The sequence below is a fragment of the Eulemur rufifrons genome, chromosome 15, assembly GCF_041146395.1.
Source record: "Eulemur rufifrons isolate Redbay chromosome 15, OSU_ERuf_1, whole genome shotgun sequence".
Taxonomy (NCBI): Eukaryota; Metazoa; Chordata; class Mammalia; order Primates; family Lemuridae; genus Eulemur; species Eulemur rufifrons.
Window position 1 is genome coordinate 34,569,341 of NC_090997.1, and position 19,909 is coordinate 34,589,249.

The following is a 19,909-nucleotide window of genomic DNA, read 5'->3' on the forward strand; positions in this document are numbered from 1 at the left end:
AAGTTGCCCAGGCTGGTCTCCAACTCATGGCCTCTTAGGATTCTCTTGCCTCCCAAAGTGCTAGAATTACAGGCATGAGCCACCGCACCAGGCCTCAAGTCAGTGATTTTTAAACTGTGGATCATTAAGTAAATTTTGTGGAGTACAATCATTTAAAAAACTGAAATAGGCTTAAATATATTAAAACGCCGCTAACGTAGCAAGGGTAAATGTTTTGTCAACCTTCTGTTTCAAGTTTTTTATGTGTGAAATTGGGTCATGTTGTAAAAGTGACTTGTATTCGAGTCACAGTTAAAAACGTTTCTGTGGCACTGAGATGCGGGTACCTTGCGTGGGTGTCTAGCAGGGCGAGGCGCAAAGTGGGACTTGGGAGAAATCACAAGCCCGAAAAGGAAAATAAAATCAGGCGCATTGATCAGTTTAAGGCACACTTCCACGATTAAGAGAATGCATTGGCTAAACCGGGAAGGGCCTGCCCACAACGCTCACCGACCAATGTCTGTGTGGCAAGAGCCGGGTGGGGCGGAAGCAGAGGCGGGGTGAGCCTCGTGCGGGCTCCTTAAGTAGCGGCTGCAAGGCTGCCCAGGCACAGTAGTCTTGCAACCGCGCGTGAGAGTACCGGGGAGCGGATTGGAACGACGTCGGACGCACCTGTTCTTAGAATCATGTCTGGGCAAAAAACAGGAACCAACGCCTCCAGTTGGGTCGTTGCTTCCCGGCGAAGCTCTACAGCGTCGCGCGCTCCAGAGAGGAGGCCAGCGGTGGAAGCGAATCGCACAGGTCCGGAGTCTAGTAGGGGCGGCAGAGGTGGCGGCAGGAGAGACGCTGGTCTCCCGGATCCACCTCTTTGTTTTGGCCTGAAAAACCACTTCGTCGGCCTGGTGATCGGTGAGCAAAAGAATGGATGTGGTGGGCAGGGGCGGGGAAGGATCGTGAGTGGGGTCGGTGGCGGAGCCTGAGCAAGGGCGCTCCCTTCCCATTCGCCTCCAATCAGTTGATTCAGGTCTCCCTGAGCTGTTTCTAAGACCTTCTGGTGCTAGAATAGTGTCGTATAATTCATCTTTTACGGAGACAACGTTTTGGGGAGATTTCTAGAAAATTTATGAAATCTTAGGGATGAAGAGGAACGCTTAAAAGATCAGGGCTTTTGACAGCTTACCCCAAAATGAGAAACTGTTGAATTTGGTCTGTTTCTATGAGCACCACTTAAAGCCATTAATCAAAGGAAACGTGTAGGATACTGTAGATTTGCGCAGAGCATCAGCCATATCTTGCTTTTAGTTTCTTTAACTTTACATATAATTTATCTGCTGACAAACAGGATTTTTTTTTTTTTTTTTTTTTTGGTACCTCTTCAGTCTTAAAAATCGATTCGTGGGCCGGGCGTGGTGGCTCACACCTGTAATCCTAGCACTCTGGGAGGGGAGGCGGGCGGATCATTTGAGCCCAGGAGTTCGAAACCAGCCTGAGCAAGAGTGTGACCCCGTCTCTACTAAAAAATAGAAAGAAATTAGCTGGACAACTAAATATATACATAAAAAATTAGCCGGGCATGGTGGTGCATAACTGGTAGTGCCAGCTACTTGGGAAGCTGAGGCAAAAGGATTGCTTGAGCCCAGGAGTTTGAGGTTGCTGTGAGCTAGGCCGACGCCACGGCACTCTAGCCCGGGCAACAAAATGAGACTCTGTCTCAAAACAAACAAACAAAAAACTATTCAACAACTCCCTGATTCCTACTGCCCCTATTCCAGGAAACCACCATTTGTTTCTTAGCTTGCCTGTATAAGTAGAGTCATGCAGTAATTGTTCTGTGATTGGCTTATTTCACTTAGCATAATGTCCTCCAGGTTAATCCATCTTATAGCAAGGGATGGGATTTTCTCTAAGGCATGATATTCATTGTTATGTATATACCTGACTGTTTATCCATTTATCAGCTGATGGACACATGGGTTACTTCTACATTTTGATTATTGAATAGTGCTGCTATGACCATGGGAGTGCAGATATCTATTTGTGTTCTTTTACATGTATACCCTGGAGTGGGATTGCTGGATCATCTGATAGTTCAATTTTTAATTTCTTTGAGGAAACTTCATACTGTTCCATAATGACAGTACCATTTTGCAATCTCACCAACAGTGCACAAGAGTTCTATTTTCTCCTCATCCTCACCAACACTAGTTGTTTTTCTGGTTTTGATAATGGCCATCCTAACAAGTGTGAGGTGGTATCTCTTTATGATTTTGATTTGCATTTACCTGATTGGTGATACTGAACACCTTATACCTGTTGGACATTTGTATGTCATTGGAAAAATTTCTATTCAAGTCCTTTGCAATGTGAAAAGTTTCCCATTTCTCCATATCCTCTCCAGCACTTTCAATCCAATTTTTGTGTGAGCTGATAGAGAATCCTTTACCTACAGTTCTCTCTGGGAAAGGAGCCTCCGAATACCCACCAAAATTTGGAATAGAAATCTCTTCCCTCATTCCAAGCAAAGTAATTATTGGACCCCAGGAGACTTTGAATGATTTGGGGGAGGAACTAGAGAAGGTTCTTTGAGGAAAATAGGTAAATCCCTGTTAACTGATTCCAACTTACAATCATACATTCCTTTATTTTTAAAAACAGGTCGTGGTGGGTCACATATAAAAGATATCCAGAGAACAACAAGTACCAAGATACAGGTAAGTCATTGTGTTCTGAAGCCCTAAAAGAACATAGTTCATTCCTAAGGAAGCACCTATTCTAATTTCTGCTCAGTTATTAACATCCTGTGGTAAATTAAATAAGTTGCCAAAGCTCTTCAAACTGCTATTCTCAAAAACCCACCTGAGCTGTAGTTGGTTCCAGGTGTAGGTTTTGTGACTCTTGGATGTAAAAATCTTTACAATCTCAAAGTAACAATGAAGTCTTTGGACTATTTATCATGCCCCAAATGCTCCCTTCCAGAGCCCCTTTTCTCAAACCTTTACAAGATCCTGTGTTCCCAATTTTAGCGAATGGCAGCATCATTGACTGAGTTCTCAAGCCAGAAATCTCAGATTATCTGTTGTGGTACTTCCTTCTCCTTATCCTCATCCACTACAGAGTCTTATGTATTTCCTATACTTCTGGATGGAAATGCCATCATTTGCATTACATTCCAGTGCCCTCTAACTATTCTCCAGTGTGGTCAGAGCAATCTCTTTGTCTTTCTTTTTTTTTTTTTTTTTTTTTTTTTTGAGACAGAGTCTCTGTCACTCACTGCTAGAGTACAGCAGTGTCATTGTAGCTAACTGTAGCCTCAAACTCCTGGGCTTAAGTGGTCCTCCTGTCTCAGCTCCCAAGTAGCTGGGACTACAGGCACATGCCACCACACCTGGCTAATTTTTCTATTTTTGGTAGAGACAGGGTCTTGCTTTTGCTCAGGCTAGTCTCAAACTCCTGAGCTCAAGTGATCCTCCTGTCTTGGCCTCCCAGAGTGCTAGGATTATAGGTGGGAGCCACCGAGCCTGGTCCAGAACAGTCTTTTTAAAACACAAATTTATGTGTTCATGTCCATTTGCTGCATAAAAACCTTTCATAGTATCTCAAGCCCTTAAGGCCATACTCCTTAGCATGGTTGTCTTGATCTGGCCTGTTGACTGTCCAGTCTCCTCCCCTACTCCCTCTTGAGTATTCCACCCATTTCCTGGCACTCTGCTATCAGAGCCATCTCTTCATAAAAATATTCAATCAATGAGGGTATCTGAAATTATGCGTGCTTAAAGGTGTTACTTGTAGATTCTATCCACAAAATGACATGTCAGCCCTGTAAACATCACTCCGTAACAGTATACATGTGTAAGTACAGAATTTATCAAGTTAAAAATTTATATAAGTGCCAGACAGTTCAATAAACTCTTAGCTATCTGGCATATAGGTTAATCCATGTAAGCTATACAATTTGGTGAGATTAGCTAAACAAATATCATCATTTTATAGGTGGGAGAACTCAGACCCACAGTATCACCTGTCAGATTAATGCCTTAATTTTCCCCTCTATGCTATTTGCTGAATTTATTCCCTAGCTGTCAGTTTTTTAATTTACAGATTGTCCTCCTCCCCCATCCAAACAGGAGATCAATCCCAGAGTGGATATAAGTAGCATCTCCAAATTAGAAATTTAGACATTGGTTGATAACAATACTATATTTACTTTATACTTTTATACTTTTTGAAGTCTGAGTGATTGTTGGGGGGGAGTGAGGGGACTTAAGTCTCACATTTTCCCCCTTGTATCTAGATAATAAAAGGATATCCAGAATCATTAGTGAAAATATTTGGTACTACAGCGATGCAAACAAAAGCAAAAGCAGTGATAGATAATTTTGTTAAGAAACAAGAAGAAAATTATTATTCAGAACGCAAAATTGGTAAGTAATGTTTGCCCAATGAAGCCCTTTAAAATTTTTTAAATTTCCTTCCATATTATAAGCCATTATACCTGATTTCCTTACATTATAGAAAGCATTCGATTGCCATAAATCTAGTCTTATAAATCTTTTCTATGAAATTCCAGAATACATTTTTCCTCAAATTAAAACTACTTGATCTCTGGTTAAGCTTACCAGTTTTACTTTGAGCCACAGGTGAGTAAAAATGAAATAACCTTTTAATATGTACCCACTTTAATATTAATGGTAAAGATTGATCCTGGGCTTCTGACTCATCCCCAGATCCATGACTGACTTTGAAAACTGCTTAGGTGTTTGGCATTTTAAAAATCTCAGATATATCTAGAAGAGAAAAGCCATTGAACCATATCTAGAAGCAACATGGAAGTAGAACAGGAAGATGTGGGTTTAGATGGCAGCATTGTCCCTTAGTGTTTCTTGGGAAAAAACCTCAAGGGCCCCATTTGTTTATCTGTTAAGCCGGGGTATCTGCATCACAGGACTATTGTAAGGATTAAGTAATATGTATGACAGTATTTTAGCACACACTAGACTCATGCCATTTTCCTTCCCCTCTCCAATAAATTAAATTTTTCATAAGTTGTTAAATATCATACTGTAGTATGGAACCCCAAATATTTTTTTAAACAAAATATATTTTTTAAAATTCAGATTAGGGGTACAGACATTTTGGTTACATGTAGTGTGTTTGCCTTGCCCAAGCCAGGGCTACAAGCGTGTCCTTCCCCCATACAGTGGGCTCTGCTTCCATTAGATGTGGGTTTACCCCATCTGGTACCCAGTGAGTATTGCTACCGTGTGAGCACCTTAGTGTTGGTCAGTTAGTACCAATTTGATGGTGAGTGCATGTGGTGCTTGTTTTTCCATCTTTGTGGTACTTCACGGTGAAGGATGGGCTCAAGCTCTAACCAGGATGATATAAGAGCTGCTAGCTCACCATTGTCTTTTGTAGTTAAGTAGTATTCCATGGTATACATATACCACATTTTATTAATTCACTCATGTATTGATGGGCACTTGGGTTTGGAAACCCTAAATTTTATATTTCAAGCATTATCTGGTTATTAGAAAACGATAGAAAACTAATCCAGTAAAATACTTTCAACAGATATTGTTGCCTTCCAACCTTCTGTTGGAAGAGGTCGAGGCACAGATGACAATGTTGCTGCAGAAGATCGGCCTTTGATAGATTGGGATCAAATTAGACAGGAAGGTTTGAAATGGGAAAAAAAAAAGTGGGCAGGTCAGTGCTGCATGCTAACATTTACATGTATTATTTCTTAGAACTGCAGTTTTGTTTTTTTTTTTTTCTTTTTGGATTTATTTTTTTTGGGGGTTTTTTTTTTTTTACATCCTACCTAGACCAGCTAGAAACTGCAGTTTTTATCCTCTGTAAAAAGTCTGTGCCTTATTTTTAGTAATGAAATCTACATGAAAAATAGTAATTTAAAATGATGTGATTCCCTAGGTCATGACAGTTACCTGCTGTGATTTATACTGTAAGTGGAAGATTAAATATATTTATTTATACTTTGTGTTATTTGAGGTAACTCGCTGCAAAAGGTTGATAGGTTAATAAATCAGGCAGGCCCAAGGGGAAAACATAAAGGGAATAAACATAAATTATTAAATCACAAGAAGCACAACAGTTTTTGAGACAGGCCACTTTTGGTTTGCATTTCATTTATTTTTAAAATTTTATAATCTTTCTTTGTCTTTAATTTTTTTTGTCAGACTTAGCATAAGAATATTTATTTGCATTTTAAATGAAATTTCTCACTTAGAACATTATACATGGGGGAAAACATTTCAAGATAAATTCAAGCACTGACCTTGTCTATCAGAATGGGGCAGGAATACAGCATCTTTTATTTTTAAAATTAAAAAGCCAATGCACTAATGTGAGCAAAATATTAACAGTGATTAAGGGCACTGGGTTGGCTAGCATCTCTCCATGTCAAGTTTCCGTGCTGCCTTGATAATATATGTGTTGGAGGTTTGGGATGGAGGACCAGGGAAAGGATTTCAAGTTTGGAACAGCTACGATAGGCATTTAAGAAATGTAGCTTCAAAGGGCTGAGCGCAATGACTCACCCCTATAATCCTAGCACATTGAGAGGAAAAGGGGGGAAGGTCACCTGAGCCCAAGAGTTCATGGATATAATGTAAGCTATGATCATGACACTGCACTCCAGCCTAGGTGACAGAGCTGTCTCTTAAAAAGAAACATAGCTTCAAAGAGTAGACCAAGGATATAAATTAAACTCCTAAAAAGTTATGGGATGGGCATTCAACCCCCTATTGCTAAATTTGACTGGCTAAAAAAAAAACATAAAAAAGAAAAGTGATGGGATGAACTTTGAAATAAAAGATAAAAATCAAGTACTATGGTTGATAGCAGATTCATCAATTATGGTGCTTTTATGTTTGTAAGACATGTTTTCTTTTACTCTAAACTTGAATATTAAGAGATCCCTCTCTTGGGTGAAAAATGTAATTGAAACACAAGCCAAAAAGGGAGATCATTCAGATTGGCATAAAGCCTGGCTGGCAAAGAATAAAATTGTCTAAAACTGTATATTCATGGTAAACATATTTTAGTTTGATTTCTGTAGCTTTGACTGTAAGTGTTAATGAAATGTAAACATAGATTTTCATCAAAAAATGGATTCTGTCTTGGTCCCAGACTTACCTCCAATTGAGAAAAACTTTTACAAAGAGTCAACAGCAACAAGCTCGATGACACAGGTGGAAGTAGACAATTGGAGGTGGGTAGCTTTATTACCTTGCTGAATTGAGTTTTTGTATAGTTATTAGTATTCTAGGCAAAGATGTAAAATGATTGCATTTGGGTATTGCACTTTCCATATTCAAAGGAAAAAAGGGTTGCATCCTACATGATATATATTAGAGCATTGCTATTGAGTAAAATTTTCTGCAATGATGAAAAATGGTCTGTATCTGTGTCTAATGGAGTAGCCATATGCAGCTATTGAGCACCTAAAAAATATGGCTATTATAACTGAGCAACTGAATATTTATATTTCTAAATTTAGCCTTATGTGGCTAGTACCTGCAGTTTTAGAGAATTGCTTCTCTAATACATGAGAATTGAAAAAGAAATTGATCTGATACCTGTATTAGAGTAACTTCTGACACTCTTCTATCTTTATCTGAAATTAGAATGTTTTACTTAGAGGTCTATCCAAGATACATTCAACTTTTCCTCTTTTTTTTTTTTTTCCTGAGACAGTCTCATTGTGTCACCGGGGCTAGAGTGCCTGAAATTGGAATGTTTTAATGGCAACTGTTTTTACTATTAAAGTCTGATAGAAAACTAAGATTGTGCAGAATAGCAGAAAGGGGGTCAAGATGAGGCTCAGACCCAGGGCAAATAACTAATCGTATGATCACTTGTCAAATGAGAATGATTCCTGCTTCACAGGATTGTGGATTAATGAAGGAAATGTATGGGAAATTGTGTAGGCCCTCGAGTGTTTGCCAAATCTGGTTTTGAATTATGAAGCTTATTATTTTCAGGCTTTACTCCTTGTAATTTTTGATCCATGAGACAGTCATTGGCCCACTGATGCATATAATCAGATTTTTCCTCCTCCCCCCTGCAGCTATTCTCAGTACATTTTACCATAGCTACCTTACAGTTAGTTACTGTTTTATCAGTTACAGCTGAATTTCTAGATAGGACCTGAACTGATTTTGGAAAATTTCATTCTTGGGGAGTACAGTGACCAAAGCCACTAATCTTTGTTTTATTTTTTCTTTAAAGAAAGGAAAATTTTAATATAATGTGTGATGATTTGAAAGATGGTGAAAAACGACCAATCCCTAATCCTACCTGCACATTTGCTGATGCTTTTCAATGTTACCCTGAAATTTTAGAAATCATTAAAAAGGCAGGTTTTCAAAAGCCAACACCTATTCAGGTATGCTTTCCATAATTCTAATTTTTCTCTGAATGTTGTTTCCCCCCAAAACAGTGTTATCTGATTGTGAGAAGTTAAATTACCAGGGAGGAACTCTTAATAGGTTCTCCCAGCACCACCCACCTAGCACTCAAGAAATCTTTGCTGAAAGATTGGAGCGGGGAGAGGAGGAACTGTTGGCAAAAAGATAATTTTTGTTTTAATGTTTATAATTTGTTTCAGTCACAATCGTGGCCAATAGTTCTACAAGGAATAGACCTTATAGGAATAGCCCAAACAGGAACAGGAAAGACGTTGTCCTATTTAATGCCTGGATTTATTCATCTAGACGGTCAACCAAAGTAAGAATTCCTATGGCTGGGTTCTCTTATGGGGATTTAACAGATAGGGACACCAAAAGTGTAATTACAGTTTCTTTTATCTGTTGCATTGTTCAAAAGGTAATGCCTAGCTTCTGAGAGGATGTAAGGAAGTAGATAGTTACACTGTACTGCTGAAATTATAAATTGGCAAAACATTTTTAGGAGGTAATAGGTGGTATCTACTAAAAGTCTTAATAATGACAACATTTGAAACAAACTGCTTTAAATTATGTTCTCTGGTAAGAAAATGTTTGGCATTTTAAATGTTAGTGAAAAGACCATGGTAAATGGCATGGTTGGTATTGGAAAGTAGGGTTTTGTGTGTGGATTTTTTAATTTCCCTACTTTTTGGTAAATGTGTATTGAATTTGTAATCAGAAAAAGTTTATAAAAACTTATCACTAAACTAAGTAAAATAATCTTAACTCTTTGAAAATAAATGTTCTTACAGGGAAGTATTTTGGCATTTCTACATAGTATCAGCAATTTTGTTAGGTGTGTGGATGATAATTAGTAAACAAAAGTCTGTAGTATACCATGGGAACTTTTAATCATACACCTTCTCAGAAAAGGTATAAATATGTCTGTGACTATGTCTGACTTCAATACTCCTTGGTATAAATCTTGAAACCACTGAATGAATGTACCATGCATCTGAGACAGGTAATCTAATGCTAATCTGTTTTCTCTCCAAAGAGTTAGAGGAAAAAGGGGCAGACCCGGTATGTTAGTTCTCACACCCACTCGTGAATTAGCTATTCAAGTGGAATCTGAATGTTCAAAATATTCATATAAAGGACTTAAGAGGTAAGTATTATTTTTGGCCATTCCTTCACTACTATTATATATTAATCGGTTATGTTATCTTTTCCCATTATTTTTCATACATTTAGAGGGATAGGAATTAGCCCCTGATTTAATTATAGCCTGGACAGTAGTAACAAGTAATGGTACAGGCATGGTTCTTTAGGACACACCACGTAGGTTGGGTGTGCATAGTTCTTAGAAAGGGGCAGATTCCATTAAAGGTATGACACTCTTTTATTTTTATACCTCTTTTTTTTTTTTTTTTTTTTGTTTGAGACAGAGTCTCACTCTGTTGCCCGGGCTAGAGTGCCATGGCATCAGCCTAGCTCACAGCAACCTCAAACTCCTGGGCTCAAGCAATCCTCCTGCCTCAGCCTCCCGAGTAGCTGGGACTACAGGCATGTGTCACCACGCCTGGCTAATTTTTTTTATATATATTTTTAGTTGTCCATATAATTTCTTTCTATTTTTAGTAGAGATGGGGTCTTGCTCTTGCTCAGGCTGGTCTCCAACTCCTGAGCTCAAACAATCTACCTGCCTGGCCTCCCAGAGTGATAGGATTACAAGCGTGAGCCACCAAGCCTGGCCTCTTATTTTTTTTTTTTAACTTATTTTATACCCAAAATGCCTATGTAGGTTGAGATTTTGAGTTGTGAAGAGATATTCTTTGCCTGAACATGAACCTCTGGATTTTTTTTTAAGTGTTTGTGTATACGGTGGTGGAGATAGAGACCGACAAATTGAAGATCTTAGAAAAGGTGTAGATATCGTCATTGCAACACCTGGAAGGTTGAATGATCTGCAAATGAATAACTTTGTCAATTTGAAGAGCGTAACCTATCTGGTAATCATGGGAGGAGGGCTTTGGGATGCTAGGAAGAAGAGGAACTGACCTTATTTTTTGAGACAGGGTCTTGCTCTGTTGCCCAGGATGGAGTGTAGTGGCATAATCATAGCTCACTGCAGCCTCAAACTCTTGGGCTCAGGTGATCCTGCCTCAGCCTCTCAAGTAGCTGAGACTACATGTTCATGCCACCATACCTGGCTCATGAACTTTTATTAAAATATTTTTTGAATGGTGTAAGATTTATTTCATAATGGCTTTAGGTTCTAGGAAGATTTCCAATTCCCTTTGGCATGTTAAAGATATTTAAAATAATTATATTTAAATTATATGCATGTTTATTTTATCTATGAAAATGCAGATAAGTACAAACAAATTAATCTACTTGGATTTTTTTTTTTAAAAGACAAGCATGGAATGAAATTTATTGAGGAGGGGCAAAATAGGTTTACAGAGTAAGTGCAAGATATGTTTGCCACAGAATGGTGAACAAATCCCTCTGTAACAAAAGGGGCCATCTTGGGATATTTTAGATATAAATTTTTTTCATTAAATAGATTTAGAACCCATTGGAAAGCCAACCAAAACCAGTCTATAATACTTATAACTAAAGATGACTTAGTTATTTTGACCACTATGAAGAAATTAAAATAATGAAGTGGGTAATAAGGCAAATGAGAAAATGCTAAGTGTTCTATTCCTAAACAAAGCATACATTCTGGCTGCCTCCAATAACTAATCTAGCCACGTTCTTCATCGTTAATGTAGGTTTTAGATGAAGCAGACAAGATGCTTGATATGGGATTTGAACCCCAGATTATGAAGATTTTGTTAGATGTGCGCCCAGATAGGCAGACTATTATGACAAGGTAGGTATATGCCTAATTACCGTGTAAAACAGAAAGTAGTGGAATTGAATCCCATTCTGTTTGATTTCCAAACTATTTTAGGGCATTCATTGAAAGTATTTTTTGAGGTCTTTAGGTCAAATATGTCATTACTTAGTTTAGCAACTAAGCATAGCTGTAACAGACTACTGTATTCATGACTATTGGGTTTCCTAACTTATAGATGGAGATTTCTATAAAAAACATTAACTTATTCAAAAGTCTCACATTTGAATAAAGGATCACCTACCTGTCCATGGAAATAGACATTTGATTAATGAATACTTTCTCCCAAGATAAAACTGAGAAAGCAATGATTGTTTGAATCCAGAGTGATCTATAAAGACTAATTTCTCCTCTCTTTATATCCTTTGTCATTAATAATAGTATGTAATTGAGGAAATATACTAAGTTTCCCCTATTTGTTTCTTACAAATCTTACCATTTCAAGAAAAGCGAAGTTGGATTTCATTGTAATTACTGTGAAGGCATAAAAAGTGGTAACTTTCATTATTTTATAAGTGGTTGAAGAAATGTTAAAATTTGTATATGCTTTTTTTTTTTTTTTTTTTTTTGAGACAGAGTCTCACTCTGTGGCCTGGGCTAGAGTGAGTGCCGTGGCATCAGCCTAGCTCACAGCAACCTCAAACTCCTGGGCTTAAGCGATCCTCCTGCCTCAGCCTCCCGAGTAGCTGGGACTACTGGGACTACAGGCATGCGCCACCATGCCCGGCTAATTTTTTTTTTTATATATATATTTTAGTTGGCCAGATAATTTCTTTCTATTTTTAGTAGAGACGGGGTCTCGCTCTTGCTCAGGCTGGTCCCGAACTCCTGACCTCAGGCGATCCACCCGACTCGGCCTCCCAGAGTGCTAGGATTACAGGCATGAGCCACCACGCCCAGCCTGTATATGCTTTGATCAGTATATTTAAAGAGATTTATTTGGCATAAGCACTCAGTTTTGCCTACTGACACTCAGAAGAACTTTTTGGATTTTTTTTGTTTTTTGTAAGGGCCGAGAGAACTAAAGTAACAGTAATTCCATTTACCTTTTTCTAGGCTAGAATTTTGTTGAAGGGATATAGGTCTTCACCTTTGGTTTACAAAAACCTATTAAACCTATTAAATTTTTCATCTAGTAGCTTTACTATTGAGTAATTTTTAGGGAATCTTTTTTTTTTTTTTTTTTTTTGAGACAGAGTCTCACTCTGTTGCCCAGGCTAGAGTGAGTGCCATGGCGTCAGCCTAGCTCACAGCAACCTCAAACTCCTGAGCTCAAGCGATCCTCCTGTCTCAGCCTCCCGAGTAGCTGGGACTACAGGCATGCACCACCATGCCCGGCTAATTTTTTCTATATATATTTTTAGCTGTCCATATAATTTCTTTCTATTTTTAGTAGAGATGGGGTCTCGCTCTTGCTCAGGCTGGTCTCGAACTCCTGAGCTCAAACGATCCGCCCACCTCAGCCTCCCAGAGTGCTAGGATTACAGGCATGAGCCACCGCGCCCGGCCTAGGGAATCTTAACTGTTGAATCTGCCTTATTGAAAAGAGAAAGTACCTAAATTTGTCTTTTATGAATAACTTGATTCATGGCATACTCAAGGAAACATAGTAATGTTAATTTACAATAAATCTTTAATGTTTGTGTCTTCTATTTCTAGTGCAACTTGGCCATGTGCTGTTAGGCGACTCGCACAGTCATATTTGAAAACACCAATGATTGTCTATGTGGGAACATTGGATCTTGTAGTAAGCTTTGCTTTTTATTACTATTTTATGCATTTCTTATAGAAATTTTAAATATAGGTAATTTTGGCATAGCATCTGCCCAATTTTAGAGCAAATCCCAGGTGCACATAACTATCCATAAATATTTCAGTATTTCTAAGATTAATATAACTGTAGTACTAATTTCTCAAATTTAAAATTTCAATAATCTGTTAAACTTGATAGAATCAGGGTCTAAACACTCATCTACATACGTGCATAAATGTGAGCCTGTTCCATTTTTATGAAATTGAGATTGATTGTTGGGTTCATATATTGTTAGTCGGACCCCTCCAATATAAAGTTCTGTTGGCTTTTTTGTTATTTAAGTTAGAGATGGGATCTCTATGTTGCCCAAGCTAAAGAGCAGTGGCGATTCACAGGCAATCACAGTGTACTATAGCTTTGAATTCCTGACCTCAGGTGATCTTCCTGCCTCAGCCTCCCCAGTAGCTGGGATTACAGTCAGGTACCACTGTGCCCTCAGGCCTTCTACTTAATCATTAATAAGTAAAATTGGGTCATCATCTATTTCATAGAGATTACAAATGCTAATCAAATAAAACTTATTTTATAAAATGATTGTTAATCTCTTTGTGGACCAAAGAATGGTGCCAATAGTATTGAGATTTTGTATTATATTGTCAGAATACTCATTGAGATTCTTGTGTAAGGGCAATACCCCAAATTCAGGATGATAGACTTTGTTAGCTTGGCCTCACCTCATGGATATGTTCTTTTCCTAGAATGGCAACCAGTTGCTTTCAGCACACTCCGCCAAGCATTCAAGTATTCCCAACTTATGGGTGAATGAATGATGACAGTGAAAGGCTAAGCTATACATCTTGAGTAGAAACACAGTAATTTTGCTAGGATTGCTGCATTTCTCTTAGATTATTAAAATATTAACCAATGATAGAAATAAGATGTATTTTTGAGCTGATATATGGGGTGTCCCCCTCAATGTTGATGTACTATGTTCTTTTCAATCTTTTAGGCTGTGAGCTCTGTAACACAAAGTGTGATTGTAACAACAGAAGAGGAAAAACGAAGTCATATCCAAACTTTTCTAGAGCATTTGTCACCTGATGACAAAGTCATTGTCTTTGTTTGCCGAAAGGCTGTGTAAGTATTTTTTCTTGCACTTCCATTGTAATTAGTCAAATGGATTGGAATTACTTCCATTTGTATACTTATTTCAAATGGGAGGGATAGGTGCTACTTTGTTAGTACAGACTTTTGGTAATAGAAGTAAAAGTGGTGAATTGATGGTGGTAATAGAGTGAGCATGTAAGAATGTTGACTTTGTCTTTTCCTTCAGTGCGGATCATTTATCAAGTGACCTGATTCTCCGACATATATCAGTGGAATCGTTACACGGCAACAGGGAACAGAGAGACAGAGAAAAGGCGTTACAAGATTTTAAAATGGGTACTTTTATATGATTAGTATTTTTGCAGTTTAAAATAAGTCCAATGCCTGGGCTTGGCAGAGTGATAACATCTTTGCTTTTTCTTTTTTGAGACAGAGTCTGGCTTTGTTGCCCAGGCTAGAGTGAGTGCCGTGGCGTCAGCCTAGCTCACAGCAACCTCAAGCTTCCGGGCTCAAGCAATCCTCCTGCCTCAGCCTCCCAAGTAGCTGGGACTACAGGCACGCGCCACCATGCCTGGCTAATTTTTTTTATATATTTTTAGCTGTCCAACTATTTTCTTTCTATTTTTTTTAGTAGAGACGGAGTCTTGCTCTTGCTCAGGCTGGTCTCCAACTCCTGAAGCTCAAACGATCCGCCTGCCTTGGCCTCCCAGAGTGCTAGGATTACAGGCGTGAGCCACTGTGCCCGACCGCATCTTTTCATGGAACCCATTTCTAAAGTCTGTCCTCAGCTTCTGTATTACAGAACTATACTTGTTTAGAGCTCTAAATATAAACCTGCCTCCAAGAACTATCGAGCTAAACTGTAAAAAGGCAGTTTTTAAACCTAGATATCAAGATACTAATTTGCAAAGGGAGACACATCTAATTTATCTGAAAAGCATGTATCTTTCTGGCATAGCTTAGGGACAGTTTGCTGAACCATGGTATTTGTGTATTGTAATTTGCCAGCAGTTAAAGAAAAATGGCTTTTTCATATTCACTAAGTAAGGGTTATTAATGTAAGTAATAATGTGGTTAAATAATAAGGGCAAATACACATTTCATTTTATGTCTTGGGTTGGTTTATGCCGGAATCGATTAATATTTATTTGGCTTGACTCTTTAGGAAAAGTAAGAATCTTAATTGCCACGGACTTAGCATCCCGAGGTCTGGACGTTCACGATATTACTCACGTATATAACTATGACTTTCCAAGGAACATTGAGGAGTATGTTCACAGAATAGGGCGGACTGGAAGAGCAGGGTAAGAAAGCATAGCCCACCCCAAAAGAGGCCAATTCTGGATTGTCATTACTCCCCTAAAGAGGGGAGTTTTCTTGCTGAGAACCTCTAAATTTCTGCTCCTCCCCAGAATCTGCCTTACTACTTTACTTTATCCCTGTCCATTTGGCCTGTTACAGATTCAACCAGATCCCCTCATGATTCACTTCATAAAACTGTTCTGATTCTACTCTTTGTTCTATCTCTAGTCTCATAATGGCACTAAGCTCTGAACTCAGCACTTACTCTGAACATTGTTGACAGATTGCCCACAATTGGCATGGGTTTGAGAGGACCTTTTCTCCTTATCAGCAGTACTATATCATATACCCCCTTATGATGTTTAAATAACTGTAGATTCAGATTCTAAATCTGTTTGAATGATGCTAAATCTTAATATATACTTGGGCTTTTGTGAAAAAGTTGTCTGCTTTTATTTTCTGTTTTATTCTATATTAACTGAATCATGAATGCATATTATAAATGAAATTACATGAGTTTCTGCCCTCCCCACACACAGGAGAACAGGTGTTGCAATAACTCTTATCACAAGAAGCGACTGGAGAATTGCAGCAGAATTGGTCGATATACTGCAAAGAGCAAATCAAGTGAGTATATGTAACTCATTAGTAATGTACCTCTTTTTTTTTTTTTTTTTTTTTTTTTGTTGAGACAGAGTCTCACTTTGTTGCCCAGGCTAGAGTGAGTGCCGTGGCGTCAGCTTAGCTCACAGCAACCTCAAACTCCTGGGCTTAAGCGATCCTACTGCCTCAGCCTCCCGAGTAGCTGGGACTACAGGCATGCGCCACTATGCCCGGCTAATTTTTTCTATATATAGATTTTTAGGTGTCCATATAATGTCTTTCTATTTTTAGTAGAGACGGGGTCTCGCTCAGGCTGGTCTCGAACTCCTGACCTTGAGCAATCCACCCGCCTCGGCCTCCCAGAGTGCTAGGATTACAGGCGTGAGCCACCGCGCCCGGCCGTAATGTACCTCTTATCATGACTTCTCCAGTGTTTGAAGTCATTTATGCTGGGTACTGGACTGGAGTTTGCCAGCTATCAGGAAAGACAGATATAAATGAGTTTTTAAATGTTATGAGGGCTATAACATGACAAAGATAAGGAGCTCTGGAAGCATATAATTGGGGAACCTAATCTAATGGGTCAGCAATGAAAGCTCTGCTGAGGAAGAAACTAATGGGGTGGAGGTGGGGAGAGTTAGAAGATGGGGTAAAAGTCCCAGGAGGGGGAACATGTTCAAGTGCAGAGGTGAGAAAAAGGATGTGTGGAAAGTGATAGCAGATAAGGGCATGTTAAGGGCACTGGGAAGCAGTAGTGTAATGATGGGTGTTTTTAATTTTGCTTAATTTTTTGTGGCCTGAGATGGATTTAGAGTTTAATAGGCAGAGAAACAATTTCTTTTTGGAAGATGCCATGTAACAAGTTGTACAGATTATCTGAAATGATTTGGAAGCATTTTAGGATATTGTAGAACAGAAAACAGACTCTTAACAACATTATTAATTTCAGAACATCCCGGAGGCGCTTAAGGAAATGTCAGAAAGGTACAAAGCCCATCAGTTGAAAAAACAAATGGAAAGAAAAATGGGAAGAACTCAAGGCAGGCCCAAGAAGTTTTATTAATGTCTCATTGAAAAGTGCTGCAGGTAACACTTAAATAACAAATGGACTTTCAAATGTCTGTCTGAAACCAGGCTTTGTAAATATTTATTGCAATCAGCACTATCTTCAGGAGTCTAACAAATTATTAGGTGTCACTTTTACCTAATACCTAAAGTGTACTGAATGTATCTTTAGAAGCACTATAGACTTAAAAAACTTTTTAAAGTTATACAGAAAGATCATTAAGAGTACAATGGAATTGGTAGACATAAATTGGTATAACTTGGTAATATAGTGAGGGGATTAGATGAATAGACTATAATGCATTGGTATATTACACAGCTGTTGAAGAATATGTGAACCATCTTTAAGGTATCTTCTGTGTTGAAAGCAAAAAATTTTCCACTGGGATGCTGGACTGAGTTAAAACAAGAAACTTTACCTCCTGTTTCAAACTCAATAGAAATGCTGGATAGAATATTTTTTAATGTTCCCAAAGCTGGGTTATGGATAAGGCTTTATTTTATGTATATGATTAAAGAATTTTCCATAATAAAACATTTCCATAATTAAAAGTCCATATTTACCAACCCAATGATTCAGCAATTCAGCAAAATTTACCCTGGGCTAGAGGGGTTGAGGATGGAAGAGTGAGCTGCCAGAACTCTGAAGGCTAAATCTAGACCTGTGCAGTCTCATGCTGAAAAAACTAACTTTAAAAATGTCAGTGAACAGGTGAAATGCTTGACTATTCCACCCATGAAAGATAGAACACCAACAATTATATCATAACCAAAGATTTACAGAGATGATAAAGTAAACCAAAAGGGGCATTAATAAATATGCTTGGGAAGTTTAAGATATAAGATCTAATTTTTAGCTTGTAGTGAAGAATTAAGGTGGGATGCGATGGCTCACCTATAATCCTACTGCTTTGGGAGGTGAGATGGGAGAGGATTACTTGAGGCCAGAAGTTCAAGTAGTCCTCCAGCTTCCCCCTCCCAAAGTGGTGGGATTACAGGCAAGAGCAACCACACCTAGCCATCTGGTATTCTGTTACAACAACACAAAACAGACTAAGACAGCAGAGGACAAGATCTTATATGTAGGAACCCCTAAAGATTGCACAAAAATTGGCCGGGCGTGGTGGCTCACGCCTGTAATCCTAGCACTCTGGGAGGCCGAGGTGGGCGGATCGTTTGAGCTCAGGAGTTCGAGACCAGCCTGAGCAAGAGCGAGACCCCACCTCTACTAAAAATAGAAAGAAATTATATGGACAGCTAAAAATATATATAGAAAAAAAAAATTAGCCGGGCATGGTGGCGCATGCCCGTAATCCCAGCTACTCGAGAGGCTGAGACAGGGGATCGCTTGAGCTCAGGAGTTTGAGGTTGCTGTGAGCTAGGCTGACGCCACGGCACTCACTCTAGCCTGGGCAACAGAGTGAGACTCTGTCTCAAAAAAAAAAAAAAAAAATATTGCACAAAAATTCAACAAAGTTGCAGGATAGACAATCAACACAAATTTCTTGCATTTCTATATAGTAACAATGAACAATCAGACAAGAAATTTAAAAAAACCACTCCATTTAGTGTAGCATCACAAAGAATAAAATACTAGCCTGGCGTGGTGGTTCATACCTGTAATCCTACCACTCTGGGAGGTCGAGGCGGGAGGATTGCTTGAGCTCAGGAGTTCGAGACCAGCCTGAGCAAGAGCGAGAGCCCATCTCTACTAAAAATAGAAAGAAATTATATGGACAGCTAAAAATATATATAGAAAAATAAGCTGGGCATGGTAGTGCATGCCTGTAGTCCCAGCTACTTGAGAGGCTGAGGCAGGAGGATTGCTTGAGCCCAGGAGTTTGAGGTTGCTGTGAGCTAGGCTGATGCCATGGCACTCTAGCCCGGGCAACAGAGTGAGATGCTGTCTCAAAAAAAAAAAAAAAAAAAAAACTTGAATAGATATTTCTCCAAAGAATATATACAAATGGCCAAAATGATGCTTAACACAGATCATCAGAGAAATGAAATGAAAACCACATATTACCTCATGCCCATTAGGATGGCTACTGTGGAAAACAGAAGATGACAAGTGTTGGTGAGCATATGGAGAAATAGGAACCCCTTTGTACTCTTGGTGGGATTGTAAATGGCACAAATGCTATGGAAAACAGCATGGAGGTTCCTCAAAATATTAAAAATAGAACTACCATATGATGCCCCATATCCACTTCTGGATATACATACAAAAGAAAGTGTACTCTTTATTTGTACTCTAATGTTCATAGCAGCACTGTTCACAATAGTGAGAAGGTGGGAACAACCCATGCATCCAGTGGGTAAACATAACATGATATATATGTATATAATGGAATATCATTCAGACTTGAAGAAAACTGTCACATGTTACAACACAGATGAACCTTGAGGACATGCTTATAGAAATAAGCCAGTCACAAAAAGACATACTGAGACATACTGTATACATCTCCTTTGAAGTACCTACAATAGTCAAAATCACAGAAACAGAAAACATAATGGTGGTTAACAAGGACTGGTGGAGGTAGGAAGGGAGAATTATTTGTTGTTTAATGGGTACAGAGTTTCAATTTTACAAGAAAAATTCCAGAGATTGGTTGGTTGTGCAACAATGCAAATATATTTTATACTACTGATCTGCACACTTAAAAGTGGTTAAGATAGTGAATATAGTTGTATATTTCATCACGATTAAGCTTATTAAAAACAATGTGAACAGCAATTTACATTTTTTCCTACTTATTTTTCAGAATTCAAGATATTTTAGAA

General features: G+C 38.5%; 1 protein-coding gene across 1 annotated transcript; it reads left to right on the forward strand.

Annotated features, from left to right (window-relative positions):
• The first annotated feature begins 665 nt into the window (after positions 1-665).
• DDX43 (DEAD-box helicase 43) lies at positions 666-17,120 on the forward strand. Its single transcript, XM_069488379.1, has 16 exons — positions 666-888; positions 2,635-2,690; positions 4,271-4,400; positions 5,551-5,685; positions 7,129-7,210; positions 8,230-8,386; positions 8,609-8,727; positions 9,445-9,555; positions 10,258-10,399; positions 11,168-11,268; positions 12,952-13,039; positions 14,055-14,182; positions 14,379-14,488; positions 15,318-15,456; positions 15,994-16,081; positions 17,007-17,120. Exons 1-16 carry the CDS (start codon positions 666-668, stop codon positions 17,118-17,120), a joined length of 1,923 nt encoding a protein of 640 aa, XP_069344480.1.
• Positions 17,121-19,909: the final 2,789 nt, after the last annotated feature.